This window comes from Chaetura pelagica, unplaced genomic scaffold (genome assembly GCF_000747805.2).
Source record: "Chaetura pelagica isolate M959 unplaced genomic scaffold, ChaPel_1.0 scaffold10, whole genome shotgun sequence".
Taxonomy (NCBI): Eukaryota; Metazoa; Chordata; class Aves; order Apodiformes; family Apodidae; genus Chaetura; species Chaetura pelagica.
The window spans coordinates 707,249-727,868 of NW_009952263.1; the positions used below are offsets into that span (position 1 = coordinate 707,249).

Here is a 20,620-nt window from a genome sequence, read left to right on the forward strand (position 1 = left end):
TCTCCCCGTGAAGGAATTTATGCCCAGTAGTCAAGTTACCTCAATCTCTCTAATAGGCTTAACTGATAGAGCTCCAAGTTTCTAAATCCACTGCATTTTCCTAGCCTTCAAATAACTTATGCATCCTTTAAGACTGTTACCAATTTTCAGCAGTCTTTTAAAAGTATTGATACCAAAACACAGACAAAGTAAACCGTTACATGGATGAAAATCACATGGCAATTCCTGCTCACCCCTTTATGCAGACAAGGATAATACAACCATATTATACATATAGATAAAAGGAGTCAAATGCTTTGTTTCCAAAGTAAAGATTTTACTGTGATGCTTAAACACTATCAGCAAGCTGGTTTTTTTGGTCAGAAGTACTTGGAAATTTTTGATTAATCCAAGAGAAGGTCTGTTGTTGCACATATTATCTAGAAAGCTCCAGTTATCAGGCTGGCAGTGACTATGCCAATATTTGTAACAAAAACATATGTATGTGGAAGCATCAGAAAACGTAAAAGGAAGTTAAAAAACGGTTTGTATTGATAATCCAGGACCCTGTCATCAATAAAAATCTGTTAACTCTGGGAAACATGCTGCCTGCGTCAAAACCAGAAAGCCTGTGTTTTCAAACAAAATACATTTTATTACTGAACATCAATGCATCTTCTTGCTATTCATTCATTATGTAACTAAGTAACATTGAAACACCAGAAAATGGGCAGAGTTGCTTTAGCTGTTAAGAGGAGGGAGAAGGAAGAAAATACAGCCAGGACTCAACATCAGGATACCTAAAATCATTTCCCAGTCTGCCTCTTATGGAAAGAACTTCTTATGATTCTTAATCTTCACTTCAGAGCTTGAGACTAAAACAGTGTTTATTATCAAACCATATTCCCAGGACTGTGCACTACTACCAGCCTGCCATAAAGTGAAAAATGAGGACTTCAAACAAGGTAGAATCATATAATTATTTTGGTTGAAAAAAACCTTTAGGATCATTGAGTCCAGCCACTAACACTGTCAAGGCCACCACAAAACCATGTCCCTAAGCACCACATCTTTTAAACACCTCCAAGGATGGTAACTCGACCACTTCCCTGGGCTGCTGAAGTGCACAACAACCTTTTCAGCAAAACAATTTTTCTTAACCTCCCCTGGCACAACTTGAAGCCATTTTCTCTTGTTCTGTTGCTTTTTACTTGGAGAGGAGTCCAACACCCATCTTGCTACAACCTCCTTTAAGGGAGTTGTAGACAGTGATAAGGTTTTCCCCTCAGCTTCCTTTTCTCCAGGCTAAACAATCCCAGTTTCCTCAGCCACTCCTCCGAAGACTGGATCTCCAGACCCTTTACCAGCTTCACTGTCTTTCTTTGGACACACTCAAACACCTCAATAAACTTCTTGTAGTGAAGGGCTCAAAACGGAACACAGTATTTGAAGTGCAGCCTCACCAGTGCCAAGTACGGCAGAACAATCAGTGCCCTAGTCCTGCTGGCCACACTATTTCTGATTCAAGCCAGGATGCTGTTGGCCTTCTTGGCTACTAAAACACACTGCTGGCTCTTAATCAGCCAGCAATCAACCAATACCCAGGCAGATAACTGTTCTACAGAGCCAGTGCATAAAGAAACAGTGACTGGTTTACCTGCTGTGTTCTGTGAACACATTTAACAGCCATCCATTTTTGTTCTGAGCTGAAGGGATATTCAGCCTTCCTTATGTAGTCTTCCTGGAGTCCATCTAAACCCATCTGTATAAAACAAGTGTAACACCACAACGTCAGGACCTTTTCTTTTCAAACAGCTAAGCAATTTTTTGAGTTGTTGAGACATCTTAGTTAACAATCATTATTTCGTTAAAAACCATTTTCATCTCCAAAGTTGTTTTTGAGTACACTATTCCAGTTTAGACAAACTTGCAACAAAGTAGTAACAAAAGAATCTAGAAGCTTCTCTCAGGCGTAAGCATAAGACAGACCACCTAACATTCTACGTTAGCTTTGATCCAAGGATCTTTAAATACTTTGTACATTATGATCATCCACGGACCCAAGTCTTGCAATGGTCAGCAAGGTAGCTCTTGGTTTGACAAAACTCATCTATGGGCCTATTCAATTTTTTTTCTTTATATCTTCATGTAATTTCTCTGCTGAAAGGGCCTACAAAAGCTTCACACAAGACTGCAGCAAAGTCTGGAGAAGAAAAGTAATTGATTTTAAGTTTGAATGATCCAACCTGAAATGGCTTTTTTTTTTGTGATCAGAATCATCCAAACATTTAATCTGAAACTAACCATGAAGACTCCAGGCAAAACGCATTTCATTTCAACTGCTGTTCTCTCCCTACCCCTGATGCAACTCACAGCATTTTATGTTCTTCCTTTAACAAAGTCCAAGAGAAAGTGCCAATTAAAGAAGACGCAGAAGCGGCAGCTGCCGTGAGCCATTTTTAGTACGCAGAGCTTCACAAGCCCTTCACCACCACCCTTTCCATTAACAGATGTGGAAGACTCCTGCCCAGTTTCTACAGGCTCTTACCAAAATAACATCACCCTGGTCATTTCCAGTCAAAGACTGGGGACTTGGAATGAGTCTCAGCCAGAAGATAAATACATCTCGGACCTCAGTTACATGGGGAGAGAAAGACTAATGCATTCATTTTCCCATGTTTTAGAGTTTATTCACCATCATAGAAATAAAATCAAGTGCTAAGATGCATTGCTACATTTCTCAGTAGCTGTAGTGGGTGTGTCACAGCATTAAAATAGTACCAATTCATTTAATCAGTCTCCACAATTCAAACCACCTGAGCCTTGCACTTTAAAGGCACTATAAATGCTGCAGTCAGCAACACAGCAGTTATTAACTTCTTACTGCTTCTTATGAGAACTGTGAAATAGCAGAATCAATATTCAAATCAACAGGTAGCTTGTCGCAGGTAAAGACACTGCTAAGAAAAGATGAAAATAAAGATTTTTACTTCGGTTCTAAATAATTTTCTCTCATCGTTCAGAATGCCCAAAGATTTCCAACAGATAAGAAACACAGGAGATGAGCAGTTGCAGTAAAAATCTAGGAGACCCAAAGGAGAAGAATATAAGAAAACAAAACAAAACCATGACTTATTTTTACACACTTCCCACCTGCCACAAATCCCAAAAGAACTCTCAAATACCCACCTTCATAGCAAGCGCAATTAAAGCCCCTTCTGTTGGCTTCCCCATTAACGTGTTGTTTCTGATCAAAGCATCATTGCACACACAACCGGCCTAAAAGATGAGGAAGGAAAGGGGAGAAAATAAAATACAAAGTGTCACACTAAGCTCTTGTGCTACATCAGCAGTTAAAACTCACCTCTCTGTGCCAACATCTTACCTCAACAATTTTGCTGATGGATGGGTTGTTATAACCATGAATAACTTCACCATCAAGCATCACTTCTCCAAACCTGTTATAACCTACCCCAGTGACCTGCAAAACAAACAGTAAAAGGCAGTAAGCAATATTATGTTAACTAGGTTCATAAACTGTTTCAATCTCAGCTTTTTACTATAAACTAGAGAAAAAATTTTAAAGGCTATTCATAACAACAGATCTTACTCAATTTAAGTAAGTTCTCCTATGCAGCTGTGAATGTAGCAGGCCCTAGATTAAGGAACAAAACTGTGAGAGCAAGTTCAATGAAATATATTAGAGACTTCTTTTTTTTTTTAAGTGGTACTTTTGTTTCTTAGCATAAATAAATGCAGTGTATGTTGTTTCCTTACAGTATTAGGCATGATTTCTTTTTTCCACTCTTTCTTCTGCTTATTTTTTTTCTTCCAATTCATTTTTATCCTGGTTAATAATGCATACCCCCTGCAGGGGAAGGGAAGTACAAGCAGAGCCCTACTTTCATCCATTAAGCAAGAGCTTCCCCTGCACTCTGCTCTGTACAAGCAGAGCCCTACTTTCATCCATTAAGAAGAAAAAAATAAAGTAAAATCATACTTCAACAGCCTCTCAGCTGAGACCTCACAGAGGTGTTAAAAACCGTAAAAATTCTTTTTTGGTGCATGAAAACCAGGCATCCCACTAGGACCCTAAAAAGGTCATCGTGTCTACAGCATTATCAGCTAATATATCTCACAGTCATTTCAAGTTACCTTTCAATTAGGAAAAAGGAGCCAATCTGACCCAGATGTAAACAAATTGCACTAGCAGTAAAAAAGCAATTACAGTACTCCTGCAGGATTCTGAGAAAAATAAACAAGACACATAGGCAAAAAAAAAACCAACCAGTCAGTATTTATGTTTGTAAAAGCCAATTATAAGACCCTCTGTTAACTCTAATGTGGAAAAAACCCTGATCAAGAAGTTTGAGAATTTAAGAACTTGTTTAACACACTACCATGAAACCACATCTAGTTGCACACGTTGCTGCTGATTTTCTACTCCTGCTGCTTTTGTTTATCTTTTGTGCATTTACTTCAGTCTTTGCAGCAACTCCCCAACCTCAACAACCACTGTTGCATGTCCTGCTCCTACTTCCAACTCCATCCATTATGAAAAAGTAAGAATGACTGTACCACACTTAGTATTGAAGAGTTTACTAAATGGTCTTTTAGCCAAATGCTGGATATTCCTATTTTAAATGTTTGGAACACCTAAATTTTATTTGTATGCATCTGTAACAGCAAAGTAGCCTCAATTTTCTGTACTGAAGAAAAAATACAACTTGTCTTTGTAATGTATTTCAGCATCTTGCATTGTGACCTACAGCCATGAAAAGGCCAAAGAACTTAACCAACCATACAAAAAATACTTTAACCAAGGAAGACTTGCGTAACACAGCTCAAAGGCTGCAGTACTAAATGAAGAACAAAACCATCTGCAACTTGAGGAACAGGAGTTTGGTGCAACAAATTTATGCTTTCTTAACTGATGCCTTACCTTCAGTATCCTCAGGCATGCCTCAATTGATACATACAACGAAGTAAAATGGAAAAGTCAAGTCTAACAGTCTCACTACCTACCTCAGCATGCTGCCCATCTGAAGTAAAAATATGAGTAACAGTCATTTCATTCTTTGTCAGAGTTCCAGTTTTATCTGAACAAATTACATTGCAACAACCTGGAATAAAAAATTAACATTTATAAGACAATGCTTGTTTAGAACAATGTAACTAACAAGAACAAATGTATTCAAGAGAAGCAAATTTCTACAAATACTGCAGCTGTTGGTGAAAAAAACAAAATGTGATCTAACAACAACAGCCAATTTTCAATCATTAATGAATAGCTGTACAAGGTCCTTGCAAGTTTTTCCAATGTATAAAAAAAACCTAATGAAAATCCGAAACTTGCAGCTCTTCTAAAATGCCTGCATTCCCTAGCTCTCCTTCATTTTATTCAGCTGCATCTCAAACTTCATTACTGAAATCTCAATTGTGGCACCTGCTGAAGGGGAAAGCTAAGAATCTGCTTTACAGCAGTCATTCTTCTTCATAAAGAAGTGCAACATCTAGATAACACTAGCCATCACACTTCAGTCACACAACTGTGACTCTAATATTTGCAGGTTAAGCAGTAGATTGAAAAGATTACAGAAATGTGATATTTGTATATGCTTTTTAACTCAGGAGAAGAGTATTTTGAAAGACTGCTGCAGGATCTTGACATATGACAGTAGGAACTGTAAAAGTAACAAAAGACATTGCAGTGCTAATGAAACTCTGGTAGAGGCACTGGAAGAAGTATTTTCAATCTTCAAATGCAAAAAGAAATTCAAATGCAGCAGAATAATTTAAGTAGCTCTTTTCTATGTCTTCTGCTTTACATGTTTCATGACTGAACAGGATATTTTTAAGTTTAATACAAGCAGCATAACATCTGGAAGGTGTAGAATGATTACAAAGCTTTTTCTAATATTCAGATTTGGATTTGTTTCCAACTGACAATGTAATTCCTAAACTCACACGAAAAATCTAGTTTAAAAACCATTTTACAACTCTTATTTCACAAGAACATCTAAGAGCAAACAAGTATAAAGAATGCTCCATACAACCAACCACTCATAGTTTGAGTATTGCTACTGTGGCATGCTATTAACTGACAGACTGTTTGTTTCAGTTAAATAAAAATGTAGAGGGTCCACAAAAGCACACACCTGAATTCTAACTGTATAAAATACATTCAATTTAGAAATATTTTGTAAATACCACCACAATAAAATACCATGCCTTCAATTTATAAGTATTTTGTAAATACCACCCCTAGCAAAATAAGAATACCTGCTTTATTTTAACCATTAGTAATCAATATTTGTGTTGATTTCATAACATTTGTATCAAAATGCTATCTCTAAGTTAGTCCAGTCATACCTAAAGTTTCAACAATAGGCAGTTTTTTTACAATAGCCCGTTTCTTCACCATTCTCATCACACCAAGGGCCAGTGTCACTGTTACCACAATTGGAAGTCCTTCAGGGATTGCAGCTACAGCCAAACTGTAAAGGAAGTAAATACATAAACCCTGTCTTAGAACGTCATACATGAATACATAGTAATGATGCATTCACACCTCAGCACATTGTTTGTTCACTAAGGTTAAAAGTGAAAGGAAGCAGCTGCCATGTGATTCTAGTTTTACACCATTCACCATAAGCTACACACTGAAGACAGTAACAAAATGCAGTAACTCATTACTTATGCAAAAGTGGGAAGAAAATTTGGGGGGGAGGGAGAAATGAATTATACATCTGTTTTGCCCACACAAAACTCTAATTAGGACTGTGCAAAGCAGCCCAGATTGTGAAGAACAAGTGTAGTCAGCACGAAGCAGAACTGGGAAACGCCACCACTCCAAGTGACTGCTGATCCACAGCTGTTACTTCTAGATCATGGCGTGGCAGCAAGGTAAGTGCAGGAATGGCACAGGTCATTTTAAAACACCAACCAACCAAAAAAGAAAGCACTTGCTAACAGTGTAAACCAGATCACAATAACTCATTGCACAGCACTCAAAGACACAGGCCCTGCTGCTTTTTTTTTTTTCTCCCCAGAAGGGTAAATCTTCAGAGTCTGATCTTGTTGTTTAAAGAAACACTTCTGCCTTATGCACAGCAACACACTGGGATTAGGATTCCATAATATGCCAGAAAATGAGGCAATTAACTACCTGACACAAGGCCTGCAGCAACTTAGTTTTGCTTGATACCACTTAGAAAAATCAAATTTTTTTATTTACTCAGACAAAAATTCAAATGTACAAGTCTACCATTTGTTTGCAGATGTTCCACAAGACACTCAGAAATCACCATGCAAATGCAAGGTTAAAGAGACTGGCAGGGACATATTGTATCATTAAAAACTAGTATGAACTTACTTTTTTACAGCACAAAGTCTATTTTAATTTTTAACTACTTATGTGAACTTAAAAGCAGAGTTTATGTGCGAGTGCGTTACCATATACATCACTAACTTTCAGATACTTGCTGTTATGCTTATTCTACACTATTTAAAAACAAAAATCTTACCTTACACCAATTGTGAACATATCAAGTATATGCTTTCCTTGCAACCAACCAACCAGCATAATAACTCCTATAAAAAAAATAGTTGCCAGGATAAATGAGTCCAATACGTACTGTAGCCTCATATGGAAAAGAAAAAGAACTCAAATAGCCAAAACCAAGCTTATCATTGTGCTACCTATAAAAATCTGTTATTTATTTCACTGTCATGCTAATGGAATCATGCTTAGACAAAGATGAACAAAGTTTCTGCCAGTCCAGTTGCCCAATCACACCAGCAGAGGGATACTCACTTCTGCACTCCTTGAATCAGAATGTAAGACATGCTGCAATTTAAAAGAAACCATTTGGAGGACAAAAAGTAAGTCAGAAAAGTATGTTTGCAGGAAGAAGCAAGTAAACACCCTGATGATGAAAGTTATGTTGCGTTAGTAATCATTAGATGGTTAGTGGCAGGAACTCAAGACGATCAATAAAATGAGGAGTCAAAATATTTTAAAGAAAGATCAAGCCCTTCTGTTTCACCAAGCCAACATGTTAGTTTCAGTTGCATAACAACTTGTAACTCTTTTACATAAATTCTCTTACCTATTATACCAAAGGAATACAAGGAGAGCTGTTTTCCCAAGAGATCCATGCTCTTCTGCAGAGGTGTCTTTGGAGCCTTGATGAACAGTAAATATGCAACAGTTAACAAGCACAGGGTAAAAAACATGTACTGTATCACATACCACTTCAGATGTGCAAATGTCAAGACACTGTCAGTGACTAAGATGCAGTTATACCCTTTGTCTCCTTATGTTTACTTTGTGAAAACAGACTACTCCCTTCTATTCTTGTGTAGAATTCAAGACGACTCAAGAACACTTCAATTAAATGAAAACTTCAGTAGAAATATTCTTTGGAAGCTTTGTGATGTCTACAGTAAATATAATTTAAAAGTCACCAAAAAAATTATTTTTTTTTTAAATAATAATCATCATAATGCCAACTAAAAGCCACTGCATGTATTCCAAGTCCAAAAAGTTCTTGATAACAAGAATAAAACTGACTTTTCAAGACAGAGGCATTAGAGCCCTGGAAGGCAAATCGTATCTCAAAAGGAATTTGTTGATCATCTGCAGAAGTATCAGCTTAGTCAAATATAAAACTATGGAAATATTTAGACAATCTTATGCAAAAAATAAAATAAATTTTTAAAATTGTACAGAAAGGAAGAGGGGACATAGAGGAAAAATTTAAATGAAAACCAAAAGCCAAAGAACAAGACATCTGATTTTTTACAATGGATGCAGTATGTTCGGGGGTTTTTTAATAGCAGTATGTGGTGGACTACAGTATAGAAAGTGTGGCCAAAAAAAAAGGAAGACAGGGTCCCAGTAAAATCATCTTTGTCCAACAAGTTATGAAAAAAGTGTGTATACTCATCATTAGAAACCTGGTATCAAGTTTGATTCACTCTTGCCTTCAAAATCTACTTTTAAAACGAGATTACTGTAATGTAAACATGAAAAATAACACTAAAGTACTGCAATGCTTCAGAATGTTGTTAGTTGAGAATGCTCAAATAGGGTGGTTTTTTTCATTAATAATTACACTTGATACAATACAAACTAAATACTGCTGAACAGTTGATCATATTTTCCTCACAGGTATTAAAGTGGATTCTACTTTGGTGACTGCACAGCAATATTCCTTTGAAAGAGGCAGAAAGGCACTGCAGCTAACAAAATGAGGTTGCTGATGCACTCCTGGCTGCTGCATTTAAAGCCCTTTGTTTCCTTTTTTTTTGGCAGATTTCAGAAATTTGTATTTCTGGGGAAAAAAGGGCTGCCTATATTATGCCTGATCATGTAATCACAGCCAGAGATAATCACACCGTTTTCTTATGATCCTACATTGGCCAGGCAGCCAAAGAAGAAGCTAGAAGGCTGTAGATATACAAAGCACTCAAGAGTCTGCATCCCCATGTGGATTGGTGCACTGCAATAAAGAAAAATCACTGTGGGACTCTGGCAGCCAAGAGTCAAAGGGAGCTTATAAAAGGTTAAGTTGGAGACCATGAAGCAGCAGGAGACATGTGCATAACCCCAAAGTACACTGTTCACCAAGGGAAAACAGTCCTGTGCATGTAGCACACAAATCTGTCATACAAATCCCTTTTGCACAAATGTAGTTCCCCTTAAAAAAAATACACTCCCACAAACTGCAATGAGGTTTGCTCCACTGAACAGAATATTCTTTGCACACCTCATGTTTTCAGGTTAGGTATGCATATTCTGCTGTACTGAATTCAGTTGCTACTTGCACATTCAAGAGCTAAGATTTGTTTCACTAGAGGGAAGAAAAATATTAAAAGCAATGTATTTCATTTAAGTTAGGTTCTATGGAATAAACTCAAAGTTCTAATAAATGAAATATACACTTACAAAACATGTCCTTGCTTCTAAATATAATCACTCTTACCTCTTCTGCTTGCATCATTTTGAAAACCTCCCCAAATTCAGAGTTTTCTCCTGTTCCAATAACTATCCCCTAAAAAAAACCAAAAAACAAAAATAAAGCCAATTCAAATATGAAGTTTAATTTCAATGTTAGTGGTTGCTCTTGGCAGATTTGACTCAAATAGTGGGCAAATGCCATTTAGGCTGCTATGATTTTTTTTAACTTTGTTTATAAAATTAAATCTTGGCACAAATAGGAATTATTTTTGTTTAAAAACATTTTGCCTCTGTGAAGCAAACTGCTATTCTGTGCACTGCTGAAGTATTTAGTAACTACCAGTAACAAAACCTCAAATAGGGTAACACCCACCTAACACCAGCCAAAACTGTACTTTCAGTTAAAGATTTTCAAACACATTCATGTAGTTCTAGAAGAAAAATACTACAACCTATGCAGAGGAGTTACACATCCTCTGCTCTCTATACATTTGAGTTATCCCAGCCCTAGATTAGTTTTGGTTCCAAACCATTCTCTGAAGAAGTACCCATGAGAAAAGCTCTGTAGTGTATCATAGTAGTCTTCCACATTTCCAGTAAAATTTCTATACTGTTCCACTTCTATTATTTCAGAAAACTCTAAATATGTAGTGACTGAAGTACATTCCAGAACTGATACTTGAACTTCAAAAATAAGAACTGCCTTCAAATAGTTAAAACATGGAAAATATTATTATCTACTAAAAGTGACTTTACCTTTGCTTTTCCACATCTGACCAATGTTCCCATGAAAGCAATATTGCTCCTAGAAGTAAGGTCTCCATTGGTTGCTGCTGGCTGAGGAACTATAGATTTAGAGCAAGGAGCTGTCTCGCCCGTAAGACTGGATTCATCAACAGAAAGGTCCACAGCCTTTTAAAACAAAACACATGGACTAAGTGAAAAGCATTCTAATTTTCTCTAAGTATTTGGAAGCATTTAAAGAAGCTTTCCAATTTTGACCATTAAAAACACATCCAATTCAATCATACGGTAAGAAGCCATGTCGGCATCAATCATATTTTAAAGATCAACAAAGCAACAAGGACTCCTACAGAATATTGCAGCAATGCAACAAGCACTCACTTTGAAGAGTTTAAATTCACTAATAATTTATGTCTGTGATTGTTCTTCTATAAAAGATTCAAGAGGTTGCAACTGTGATGCATTCTATCACCAAACAAAATTATTAACTGGGAATGCAAGTGCCTTTATTATCTATTATCCTCAACTCTTCCTCTGTCCACTTTCTCGTATCACGGTCCATTAAGAACTCACTAACAAAAAGCCTATTTCATACAGTGGTTTTTGTTCATAAAGTCTCTACAGGGAAAATGCTATTAAGGCAACAGTCAAGGTAGACCAAAGGAACAGAGGCTTTTTTTTGATTTAGGTTTTATATTTGTGATTTTTTTGGTAGCATGTGGGGGAGCCAGAGAAGGAAAAGGTAAAATTAATTATTCTGAACTAATTAGCTGGCAGATGAAAACAAAGCTTGTGTTCTGGAAGTATAGTCCGCAACAAAAAAATAACTTATCAAAATACAAAATACTCTTGAACAGAGCCAAAGCCTGAATCATAAAATCGTCTTCACAAAATGTAAATAATACAAAACCACATTATTAAAAAAGCATGTAGCCACATTTCGGAGATGATAGCACTAAAATTGAAGACAGCCTTCTCAAGAAAAACACTCAAAATCTGCATAATAAAACTCAACTGCCAAAACTCTTTCCAAGGGTATCACTTACACAGGGTGAGTATGAATCAGTTACATGGCACTTGATACCACCACACTATAGGAGATCACTCAGATTCAAGCTGGGGGGGGTTTGGTGTTTTGTTTTGGTGGTTTTTAAGTGGTGTGACAATTCTGATGGACTCCTGTTCTAGCTGGACAACAAAATGAACATATGCTCCTAGATCAAAAGTAATTTAGTCAATACCAAGAGGACAGCACCTTTATAAAGAGCTTTCTGATCAGTCAAATCCCTCTAATTCCTGCTAGTCTCTCAAATACTTACTAGCGTAATACTAATTTTTAAAAGATGAATGCTGCATAAATAAATGAAAAGGGACACTTGTCAAAACCTGCAATTAATCTTTCAATCAAAGCCATAAAGAATTATTAACTCCAGAAAGTTCTATGGTGATTTTGTATCTGTGATGTATTCCTTAGACTTTAAGCTGAAATAGGATGAAGATGCCACTTTGTTACTGTTCAGATCTAGCCACATTTATCAGAGCTACCAAAAGGCACTGTGTTCAAAGCCTACCATATTTCTGGATATGATAACTCTTGGCATCATATTCTGGCTTTAGAGCAGATTCCCATAAAACTTGATGAACCACACATTAACACACAGGAAACCTGGGCCAGAAAAGATCTTTTGAAAAGCAAGATTGCCCGTGCAAGATTACACCAGTGAAAAAATACTTCTCACATATATGAAAGGCTTCAGAAAGTAAACAGGGCCTAATTACCATTTCTGCAATTTTCTAGGACAGCATCAATCCGAATATGCTGAAGATATCTAGCTCTTTGTCTGAAAAGATGATCCTACGTTAATGTTTTTAAGCCTCACTACACCAAAACAATGCCCAGTAAAGACAAGATGTAAATGAGATGACATGCTCTTATTTTCAGATGATCTGCAAGAGTAATTGACACAAACAACACAAATTTTAATCTGGTGTAGGGCTGCAGACAGCTGAGAAACTTCTAATTCCCTTACTGTTTTCCTTCATTAGAGGTCCAAGAATGCTAGTATCTCAGCATGCTATAAGCTTATGAGCAAGAAAGTAGATGCTGCTGCAACAGCAGGTCCATACCGATGCAGAAAGGAAACAGTTGCTGAGGGAAGGAAGGACAAAGCATCTGCAGACTCAAAAACAAACCCACTCAAGTACTAATTACATTGAAGGAGCTCACAACAGATGATCCAGACAAATATTTCAAAAGCACTTAAAATTTGCCTAGCTTGTTTAGGCTTTGTGTATGAAATGAGCACTGAGTAATACAGTGTCAGCCATCAATATACCAGATAGTACTTCAACATGACTGACAGCCCAGGTATCAGGCAACCTGAGGATGCCCAATCTGACAGAAAAGTAACATAATATTATTCAACCAAAACCATCAAAATAAGAAAGATGAATATTTATATATGCATTGCACTTTGTTTTTAAAGAATCTGCAAGTACTATTATAGTGCTATCGCTTCAACTCAACTGCTTCTAGCAATGCTAATATTACAAATCAAATATTTAGTAAACTATAAAACAATACACGCTGGTGAACAAGTGTCAGAGTGCAAAGATTACACTGGCACAGTTTCACAGTATTTTTTTTAAGTATTCAATTATCAGAGAACACTTCATGCAAATGAAGACTCCAAATCCTCTGCAACCAACTGCCAAAATACCTTTTAATTCTGACTGAAAACAATAATTTTACAATTTGTTTAACTTCCAGTACCAAAGTACTCAACTAACATTTTCAGTACTGCATTACTATATAAAATTGGGAAACTCTTTACTCTCATGTCCTACAACAAGAAACTAGATACTATGTTAAGAATTAACAGTTACATTTGGAAAATAGTTATTCCAACATTTCTATCAAAGCAGTTGTGAATGTCAAACAGTAACATTCACTGTGCTTCAGAAGCTATATTCTCTTGCACCCCTGTCTCACAAAAAATAAAACTTATTACATATTAAAGTAATATTAGGTATATACCTCAAATAGCCGCAGATCAGCCGGGACTCTGTCTCCAACTGACAGGCAGACTGTATCACCTGGGACTAAATCTCTGGCAAGTGTATGTTCCACTCTACCTTCTCGTACACTGTAGGTAAAAATATGAAGAACAGTAAGAATGACATCTTTGGGATTTTATTCCAGAAAAGCATTCATACTACTGACTACTCACTGCAATGTTACAGGTTTCAGCAAAATATTATTTCTAATTTGTTGATTATTTCTCAGAAGTTACACATCAGTACCATAACCTGAAGTGTTCGGAAGGGCAACAATGTGGAGTAATTCTTAGGGTCATAAAACAGTCTTTAAAGTGAGCAAAAGCAAAACATGTTTTATGTCAGCATAAGAGTTTGATACAATGGTGTAAGTTCAGTAAACTCTTTTTAATTTACTCATTTCAGATTAAACTTAATGTAATTTAATTTAGGACAACCACATACCAATGGCATTCTGGAGGCACAAGTTTACTAAGCTCTTCAAGAGATTTTTCTGATCTATACTCCTGCAAACATATTTAAAAAATAAAGGCAGATATTTATAAAACAGACAAAAGGTAAAACAATAGGATAAACCCACATCTATTGAAATGTATCTTGTTAGTAAAGTTGTATTAAAGTCATCATCCAAACAATCAGATAAGAGATGCCCTTCACCAGTTCTACACTAGACACTTTAAAAAGAAAACATTGTTCGAACACCAAAAAAAGTTACAGATCAAAGAATTTGCCCACATGAATTTATTTTAAAAGAATAGCAGATTTTCTTTGTATTTTCCTTCAATATCTTCAGGGCTTTGTAAAACTTCCAGTAATGCTTCTAAACTCAGCAATCAGACACATCATTAAGTTTTACAGTGTAACAAGTTAGTACCAAAAATACTGTACTCATGCTTTTAGGCCCAGGAGAACTAAGGTATTACAACTCATCTCTTAACTCAATAAAGAGAATACAGATTTAAGGTAAGCAGAGATACAGAGCACAAACACAAAGCAATTCTGGTTTAGGCACACACAGTGTAAAACTGGGTATTTACAGAATGGATTTTTTGAAATTATTTTTGGTTGTTCGTTCTTTTTTAATTCCTGTACTAAATTTTGTACAGGAAAAGCCAGAGCTACATTTTCTAAATCTATTTTATACAAAGTTAAATAGTCTAAAGGTACTTAAACATTATTCTGAGTGCTCCTCTACAAGTACTCTTTATGGCTGAGTATAATACCCATGTAGATGCATAAATGTCGATGTAGTTAAAGCAGGACCAATCACACAATATAGAACAGGCAAGAGACATGAATGAAAGCACAGGGCTCCTTACTCAACCACTGCCAGCACAATCCATCAAAGACAACTACTTCAGTCTTATAAATAGAAGAGTTTACATAAAAGCAATAATCTTATTTGAACAACAGCTGTCTTACCTGAACGAAGGCAACTGTAACAACAATGAGTATTGCCTGCAAGAAGAAAAGATTCAAGAATTCCAAATGGCCATGAAAGTAAGCAACAGTATTTGGTTTTGCTCAGCCACAGTTGTTACTATAGATTAACAATATGATTTGGAAACAAACTAAATAATGCTCAAAATCACTCCGTATCCCTTGGGTCTGTTATAAACATGCTTTAGTGATGTCCAAGAACTCAATAACCTGATTTTACTAAAAAGTAAGACTAATAACTAAACAGCAATTTTGAAGAAAAGCTCCCTCTGCTCCATGTTTCTAAGCAGTGAGCAAGAGACAGCAACGGAGAGAGACCCATAGCCAAAAAAACCACCAACCCAACAGTCTGAATAAAGTGTGGGTCCTGTTCTCTGTGAACAGAACAAAGGTTAAAGCAATGATGTGTTAACTGCTACTGGGCATCACAAGCGTAGCTTCATTCAAAGCTTCATTCTTTAATAGGAAGCCTGCACAGTCCCCCATATTACATACAATTCTTGTCACAACATTTCAACATAAACATCATGCGGTTTGTAAGCATGTGATGTGAAAGTGAGTGAAGGAATAAAATCTATTACAGAAAGTAAAAAAGATCACTTAAAGGTAAAGCAAGTATCATAGAATCATACAATCATTACGGTTGGAAAAGACATCTAAGATCATAGAATCAGAGAATTATTAAGGTTGGAAGGGACCTTAAAGATCATCAAGTTCCAACTCTCCTGCCATGAGCAGGGAACCCTACCACTAGACCAGGTTGCACAAAATCTCATCCAACCTCCAGGGAGGGAGCACCAACAACCTCCGTGGGCAACCCATTCCAGTTCCTCTCCATTCTTATAGAAATTTTGATTTTCAGTTATCACCTAGCACCCAAAAATCATCAAAGGGATTATGATTTTATTCCCTGTATCATTTCCAATGACAAATGTTTAGCAGTACTATATTTGCTCGCTAGTTTAGCACACTGCAAACTTCTACAAAAATCCGTTATTTCAGTTTATATCTTCCTTCAATTTCTAGAGAGTTGAAGTCACATTTCTTTTTTTATGTTTAAAGTACTACATTGTTCAAGTAAGCTCACAGCAGGCTTATGCTGGTTCCAACTAGAAATTAAAGCATAATTTAAGGTAAAAATTACAAAGATGACACCCAAAATTGCTCCTCTGAACAAATGCGTAAAGACAGGCATTTCAGCCAATGAAAGTGTAAAGATGGAAGATACAGCCAGATAACTTTACTTTGATGTATTATGTTGATGTACTACTGCCTGTCAGTCAAGAAAAAAAAATCCAGTCACAAACTTAATAGATTTAATGTCAGCATACAGATAAAATTCATGAATTAAAATCTAGCAATCCTATCCCACATTGGCATGCATGTGATGCTTGAAGTTCATGTGATCACACTTCCTAAAGTACTCTCAAAAGATGATAAAATTTTAATTCCTTACCACAGTGATACTGACAGCATCATCAAACTGATGCATTAAAACACTGATGACTGCAGATGCCAGGAGAAGCATAATAAGGGGATTTTTAAACTGAAATGAAACAGAACAGTAATTCAGTAATACTCTTGACAAAGACCATTTTGTCTACCCCTCAAAGGACATCTGATCTATTTCTGAATTGTATTGTTCTACAGTTAAAATATTGCTGTACTTTGCCAGTGCAAACAAGATCCAAGTCTGTACAGTTCAGATTTCACTTGAAGGTTTTCTTTTAAATATCAAAGACTTTGAATGTATGTAAGTGTATTCAATACCTAACAGGAGAAAACTGCTTCTAAGACAAAAAGAATAATCTCCTGTATTTGTTTAAACACAAAAAAAGGAGCTTGAAATATATTCAGAATGTCTTTGAGGTAACAGTCTGATCTGTACTCAGCAACTGATCACTATCAAGGCAGCAATATATTTCCTGATTTCAATTCATCATTTCTTGTTTTACAAGATGCAAGTTTCCCTTTTAGATCACATGCCTTCTTCAGATTTCTAAGGCTAAAATAATACAGGATCATGCTTCTACACAACAGCTGGCTGCTAACATAGCAATTTTTTTGAGAAATGTTACAAAAAAGAACATTCCTAAAATTCAAATGAAGAACATTCTAAAAGCATAAGCTAAGCACATTCAAGGCAATTATGTATCTTAATAAATTCTACCTAAAATAGACTTGGTTAACATGCTTTAGAAGCTTTCTGATCCATCTGACTAATTTAGCACTGCACAGGTGACAATAAAGCAGTAATGCCAGAGGACTGCAGTATGGGATGATCCCACTACTATCAGCAGCAGAGTGCTGAGTACCTTCTTAGTCACTCTCAAGTAAAACAGTTTCTCTAACATTAACCATCTATTACTTCAGGGTTTACTCCAGAACTTAGCAGCACTGCTGCTCAGACAAAGTACAGGAGATACCGACCTAAAGGTTTCATGTCACAAACTCGTAAGAAAAATCTTCTGCATGAAAAGTTGCTGTAAATAACCTGTGCAGCCAGGCAGCAGAGAAGCGCAGGATGAAACAGTGACACTTCCACAGCATTTTGAGAAGCTGCACAGCTCGTGTATACACATATATAATAAATTAAACTGATAGGAAAAAAAAATATAATCATATTTGACTTCTGCCAGTTCTGCTAAACACCAGACTCAAGACTAGCCCCACCCTCAGCCTCCCTTCAAAGGCAGTGGTTTTGCTTTTTAAAATTTCCTTTGTCTGACAAGTTATTCCTACTTCATGTTCCATGTAAACGTTTACCAGTCATACACATTTGCATCAGACCTTAGTGCTAATCATGCTTAAGTCTTTGTCTATAGGGAACTTCATTCTGCTTTTCCAGCCCTCAGGCTAGTTATGAATGATACCCTTTGGCTAGTTAAAAACATACATTCAAAAGTAATGTAACCAAACACTGGAATGTATCTAAATAAAAGATTTTTCTATAGGTAAATTAGGTACAAATTTGTTGCAATTCCCTATGTCACTAGCTTCCTCACTTTTATCAGAACATATTCATGCACATGAAAGCTAGGTAATAAAGAGCAAAACTACTCTCAAGCATTAAAACCACAAAGCAGAAAAGACAAAAATCTTAACCTGGGAAATGTATTTTTTCCACAGTGGTTCATCTTCACTAATATCAAATTCATTCCATCCGTGGAAGGCTCGTCTATGACAAACTTCACAGTTTTTTAAGCCATTCTGAAGATTAGCCTATTAAAATATGCAAAGAGTATCAGCAATTAAACTAACAAGCTAGACTTAAAAATAAATTCAAACACCAAAATACATAGCCTTAGATTATAAAAACTGGGCCAATGTTACAAAGACTAGCATGGTACTAATCCTTGTATGACAATAAAAGCTAACTAATCACTATTTAAAAACTCACTTTGGCAGGGCACTTCAACAAAAAAATCACAGAACTACAGAGTTAGATGCTGTTTCACATCTCTAAATGATTGTTGATCTCCCCTGCAGAAAACTCTTAAGTAAGCCAAACTGTGAGGATAGTTCAGACTCCTGAGGATTATGTCAGGAGTTCTGCTACGTAGCCAAATGACACAGCAATAGTTTCAAAGTTTTGAGTTGCCAGTGACCAACATTTATCATGGTGTACTGCTCAAGCAGTCAAGCCTACTGAAAATGAAAAAAAAAGAAAAAAAATCTGTCACAAAAATCAACCCAGATTCAATGGTTCATAAATCTGTCTATGGGTAGCTTTCTCAGTCCTGATACTCCACTGGAAACCAAGGCCATTGAAATAAACTAAGGACATGAAGGATTCCTTAGAGAAACGGAAGCAAAGCTATGAAAAACAGAACAATTTTATAGGGAGATTGCTGGTTTATTAACAAAAAGCAATCTTCGAAGCATACAGAAATCTGGCTACTTTCAAGTTGATTCTCATCCCCAATCCAAAAACCTGACCTTTTTGAAAACATTAGAGAAAAACGTTAGAGATTAGAGCATTTCAAGTAACTATTTAAAAATAACAAGCTTTTAGAAGTAGACAACAGTTAAAATCAAACTGCCTGATAATGCATTGACTTTCAATGACAAGATCTGTCCTTAAGAAACATCAAACATTGTTTAGTAACATCAGTGAATTCCCAAGAGATTTAAAATCACTTACTTGCAGAATGCTTGCAACTTCATCAACTGGCAATTCACTTGCTTTTTTAGAAGACAGTACAGGAATCATTGTCTCATTGTCACCATCAGGGATTTTTTGAAGACGTGCAACCTAAGAAAGAAAATCAAAGTCTGAAGGGAAGGGGAGCACTAACTTCATTTCAGACAACACAGACCAGCAATGCAGTATTAACACCATTAAAAGGTAGGGCTTTATAACAATTTGAAGTTTAAAAAGAAAAAAAAAATTACAGCTCAGCTTATTTTCATGCAGTACCATCTGCAATAATAAAAGAAAACACTGCACATGCAATTAAGACTAATTACTGTAGCAATGCGTTAAATGACAACATAGATCAGTTATATATACTGAAAATCCCATAGTTCACTGTCAACAATACCTGATCAGACAGTAATCACTCTAGATAAGTTTCACTTCCTTACCCTACTTTCTACTCACTAATGAAAGTGGTCTAGGTAGGCCTGTTTACATTTTATTGCACACAAAGGAAGGAGAAACAACAAGAAAGTCTCAAACAAGTGCACAGATGCAAGTGAAGTCATAAAATCTGACTACAGTATAAAGTTTTAAGTCAATGTTATAAAAAGCAATGTTTTCCTGTAAATTTTAGGAAGTTAAAATTTTCATTAGCAGAACAGTGTGATAGCAATGTTGACTGCATAGCTCAGCACTGCTTTGATATTTAATCAAGCTTTAATTTCCACATTTTTGCTTATCAAATGAGAAGCTGGAGTGAAACTCCTCCCTCCTCACTATCTACAATTAATCTCTTGTCCATCTTGCCACACATATAACCCCCCCTTCATTAACTGCGAGATACCTGACACGCAAACATGCACACTACAGAAATGGTTTTCCCATTGTATTTGCACAGAATTTGAGTGGGCTTTTTCCTGTTTTTATACAGGATAAAAAGTGTTTTTAATCGCCTCTGGATGCCATGACTTAAAAGATAAAAGTACTTCAAGATGACAACACATTAAAGGATTCCAGGTTTTTATGCCCTAAAAAAGGTATGAGAACCATAATTTTCTATACTGCATGGTTTGCCACATACTCAAAATATGATAGCTGAGATAAATTGATCTCAATATTTGTTCTTCTAGCTGCTTACCTAGAATCCACAAAGACCCAGGGGCCCCAAGAGAAGAAGGAAAAAGGTGAAAGTACTACAGCTGGAACTCACTTTTGCTTTCAAGAGAAACCCTTGGGAACTCTTGACAATTGCCACGTAGTTCCTGGCGAAACAGTAATCCAACAAGACTCACTCC

The 20,620-nt window shown here is 36.2% G+C and overlaps 1 protein-coding gene across 1 annotated transcript in view; it reads right to left on the bottom strand.

Moving 5' to 3' along the window:
- ATP2C1 (ATPase, Ca++ transporting, type 2C, member 1) overlaps positions 1-20,620 on the bottom strand; it is a 47,824-nt gene that overhangs the window by 13,293 nt on the left and 13,911 nt on the right. The window contains exons 2-16 of the mRNA XM_010007485.1: positions 19,329-19,439; positions 18,290-18,406; positions 16,641-16,730; positions 15,167-15,202; positions 14,189-14,250; positions 13,725-13,833; positions 10,700-10,855; positions 9,969-10,037; positions 8,091-8,166; positions 7,506-7,572; positions 6,352-6,476; positions 5,005-5,102; positions 3,365-3,460; positions 3,169-3,258; positions 1,637-1,741 (exon numbers count right to left, since the gene is read on the bottom strand). Coding sequence (XP_010005787.1) covers positions 1,637-1,741; positions 3,169-3,258; positions 3,365-3,460; positions 5,005-5,102; positions 6,352-6,476; positions 7,506-7,572; positions 8,091-8,166; positions 9,969-10,037; positions 10,700-10,855; positions 13,725-13,833; positions 14,189-14,250; positions 15,167-15,202; positions 16,641-16,730; positions 18,290-18,406; positions 19,329-19,439 — 1,407 coding nt within the window. The remainder of the gene's footprint in view (positions 1-1,636; positions 1,742-3,168; positions 3,259-3,364; positions 3,461-5,004; positions 5,103-6,351; positions 6,477-7,505; positions 7,573-8,090; positions 8,167-9,968; positions 10,038-10,699; positions 10,856-13,724; positions 13,834-14,188; positions 14,251-15,166; positions 15,203-16,640; positions 16,731-18,289; positions 18,407-19,328; positions 19,440-20,620) is intronic.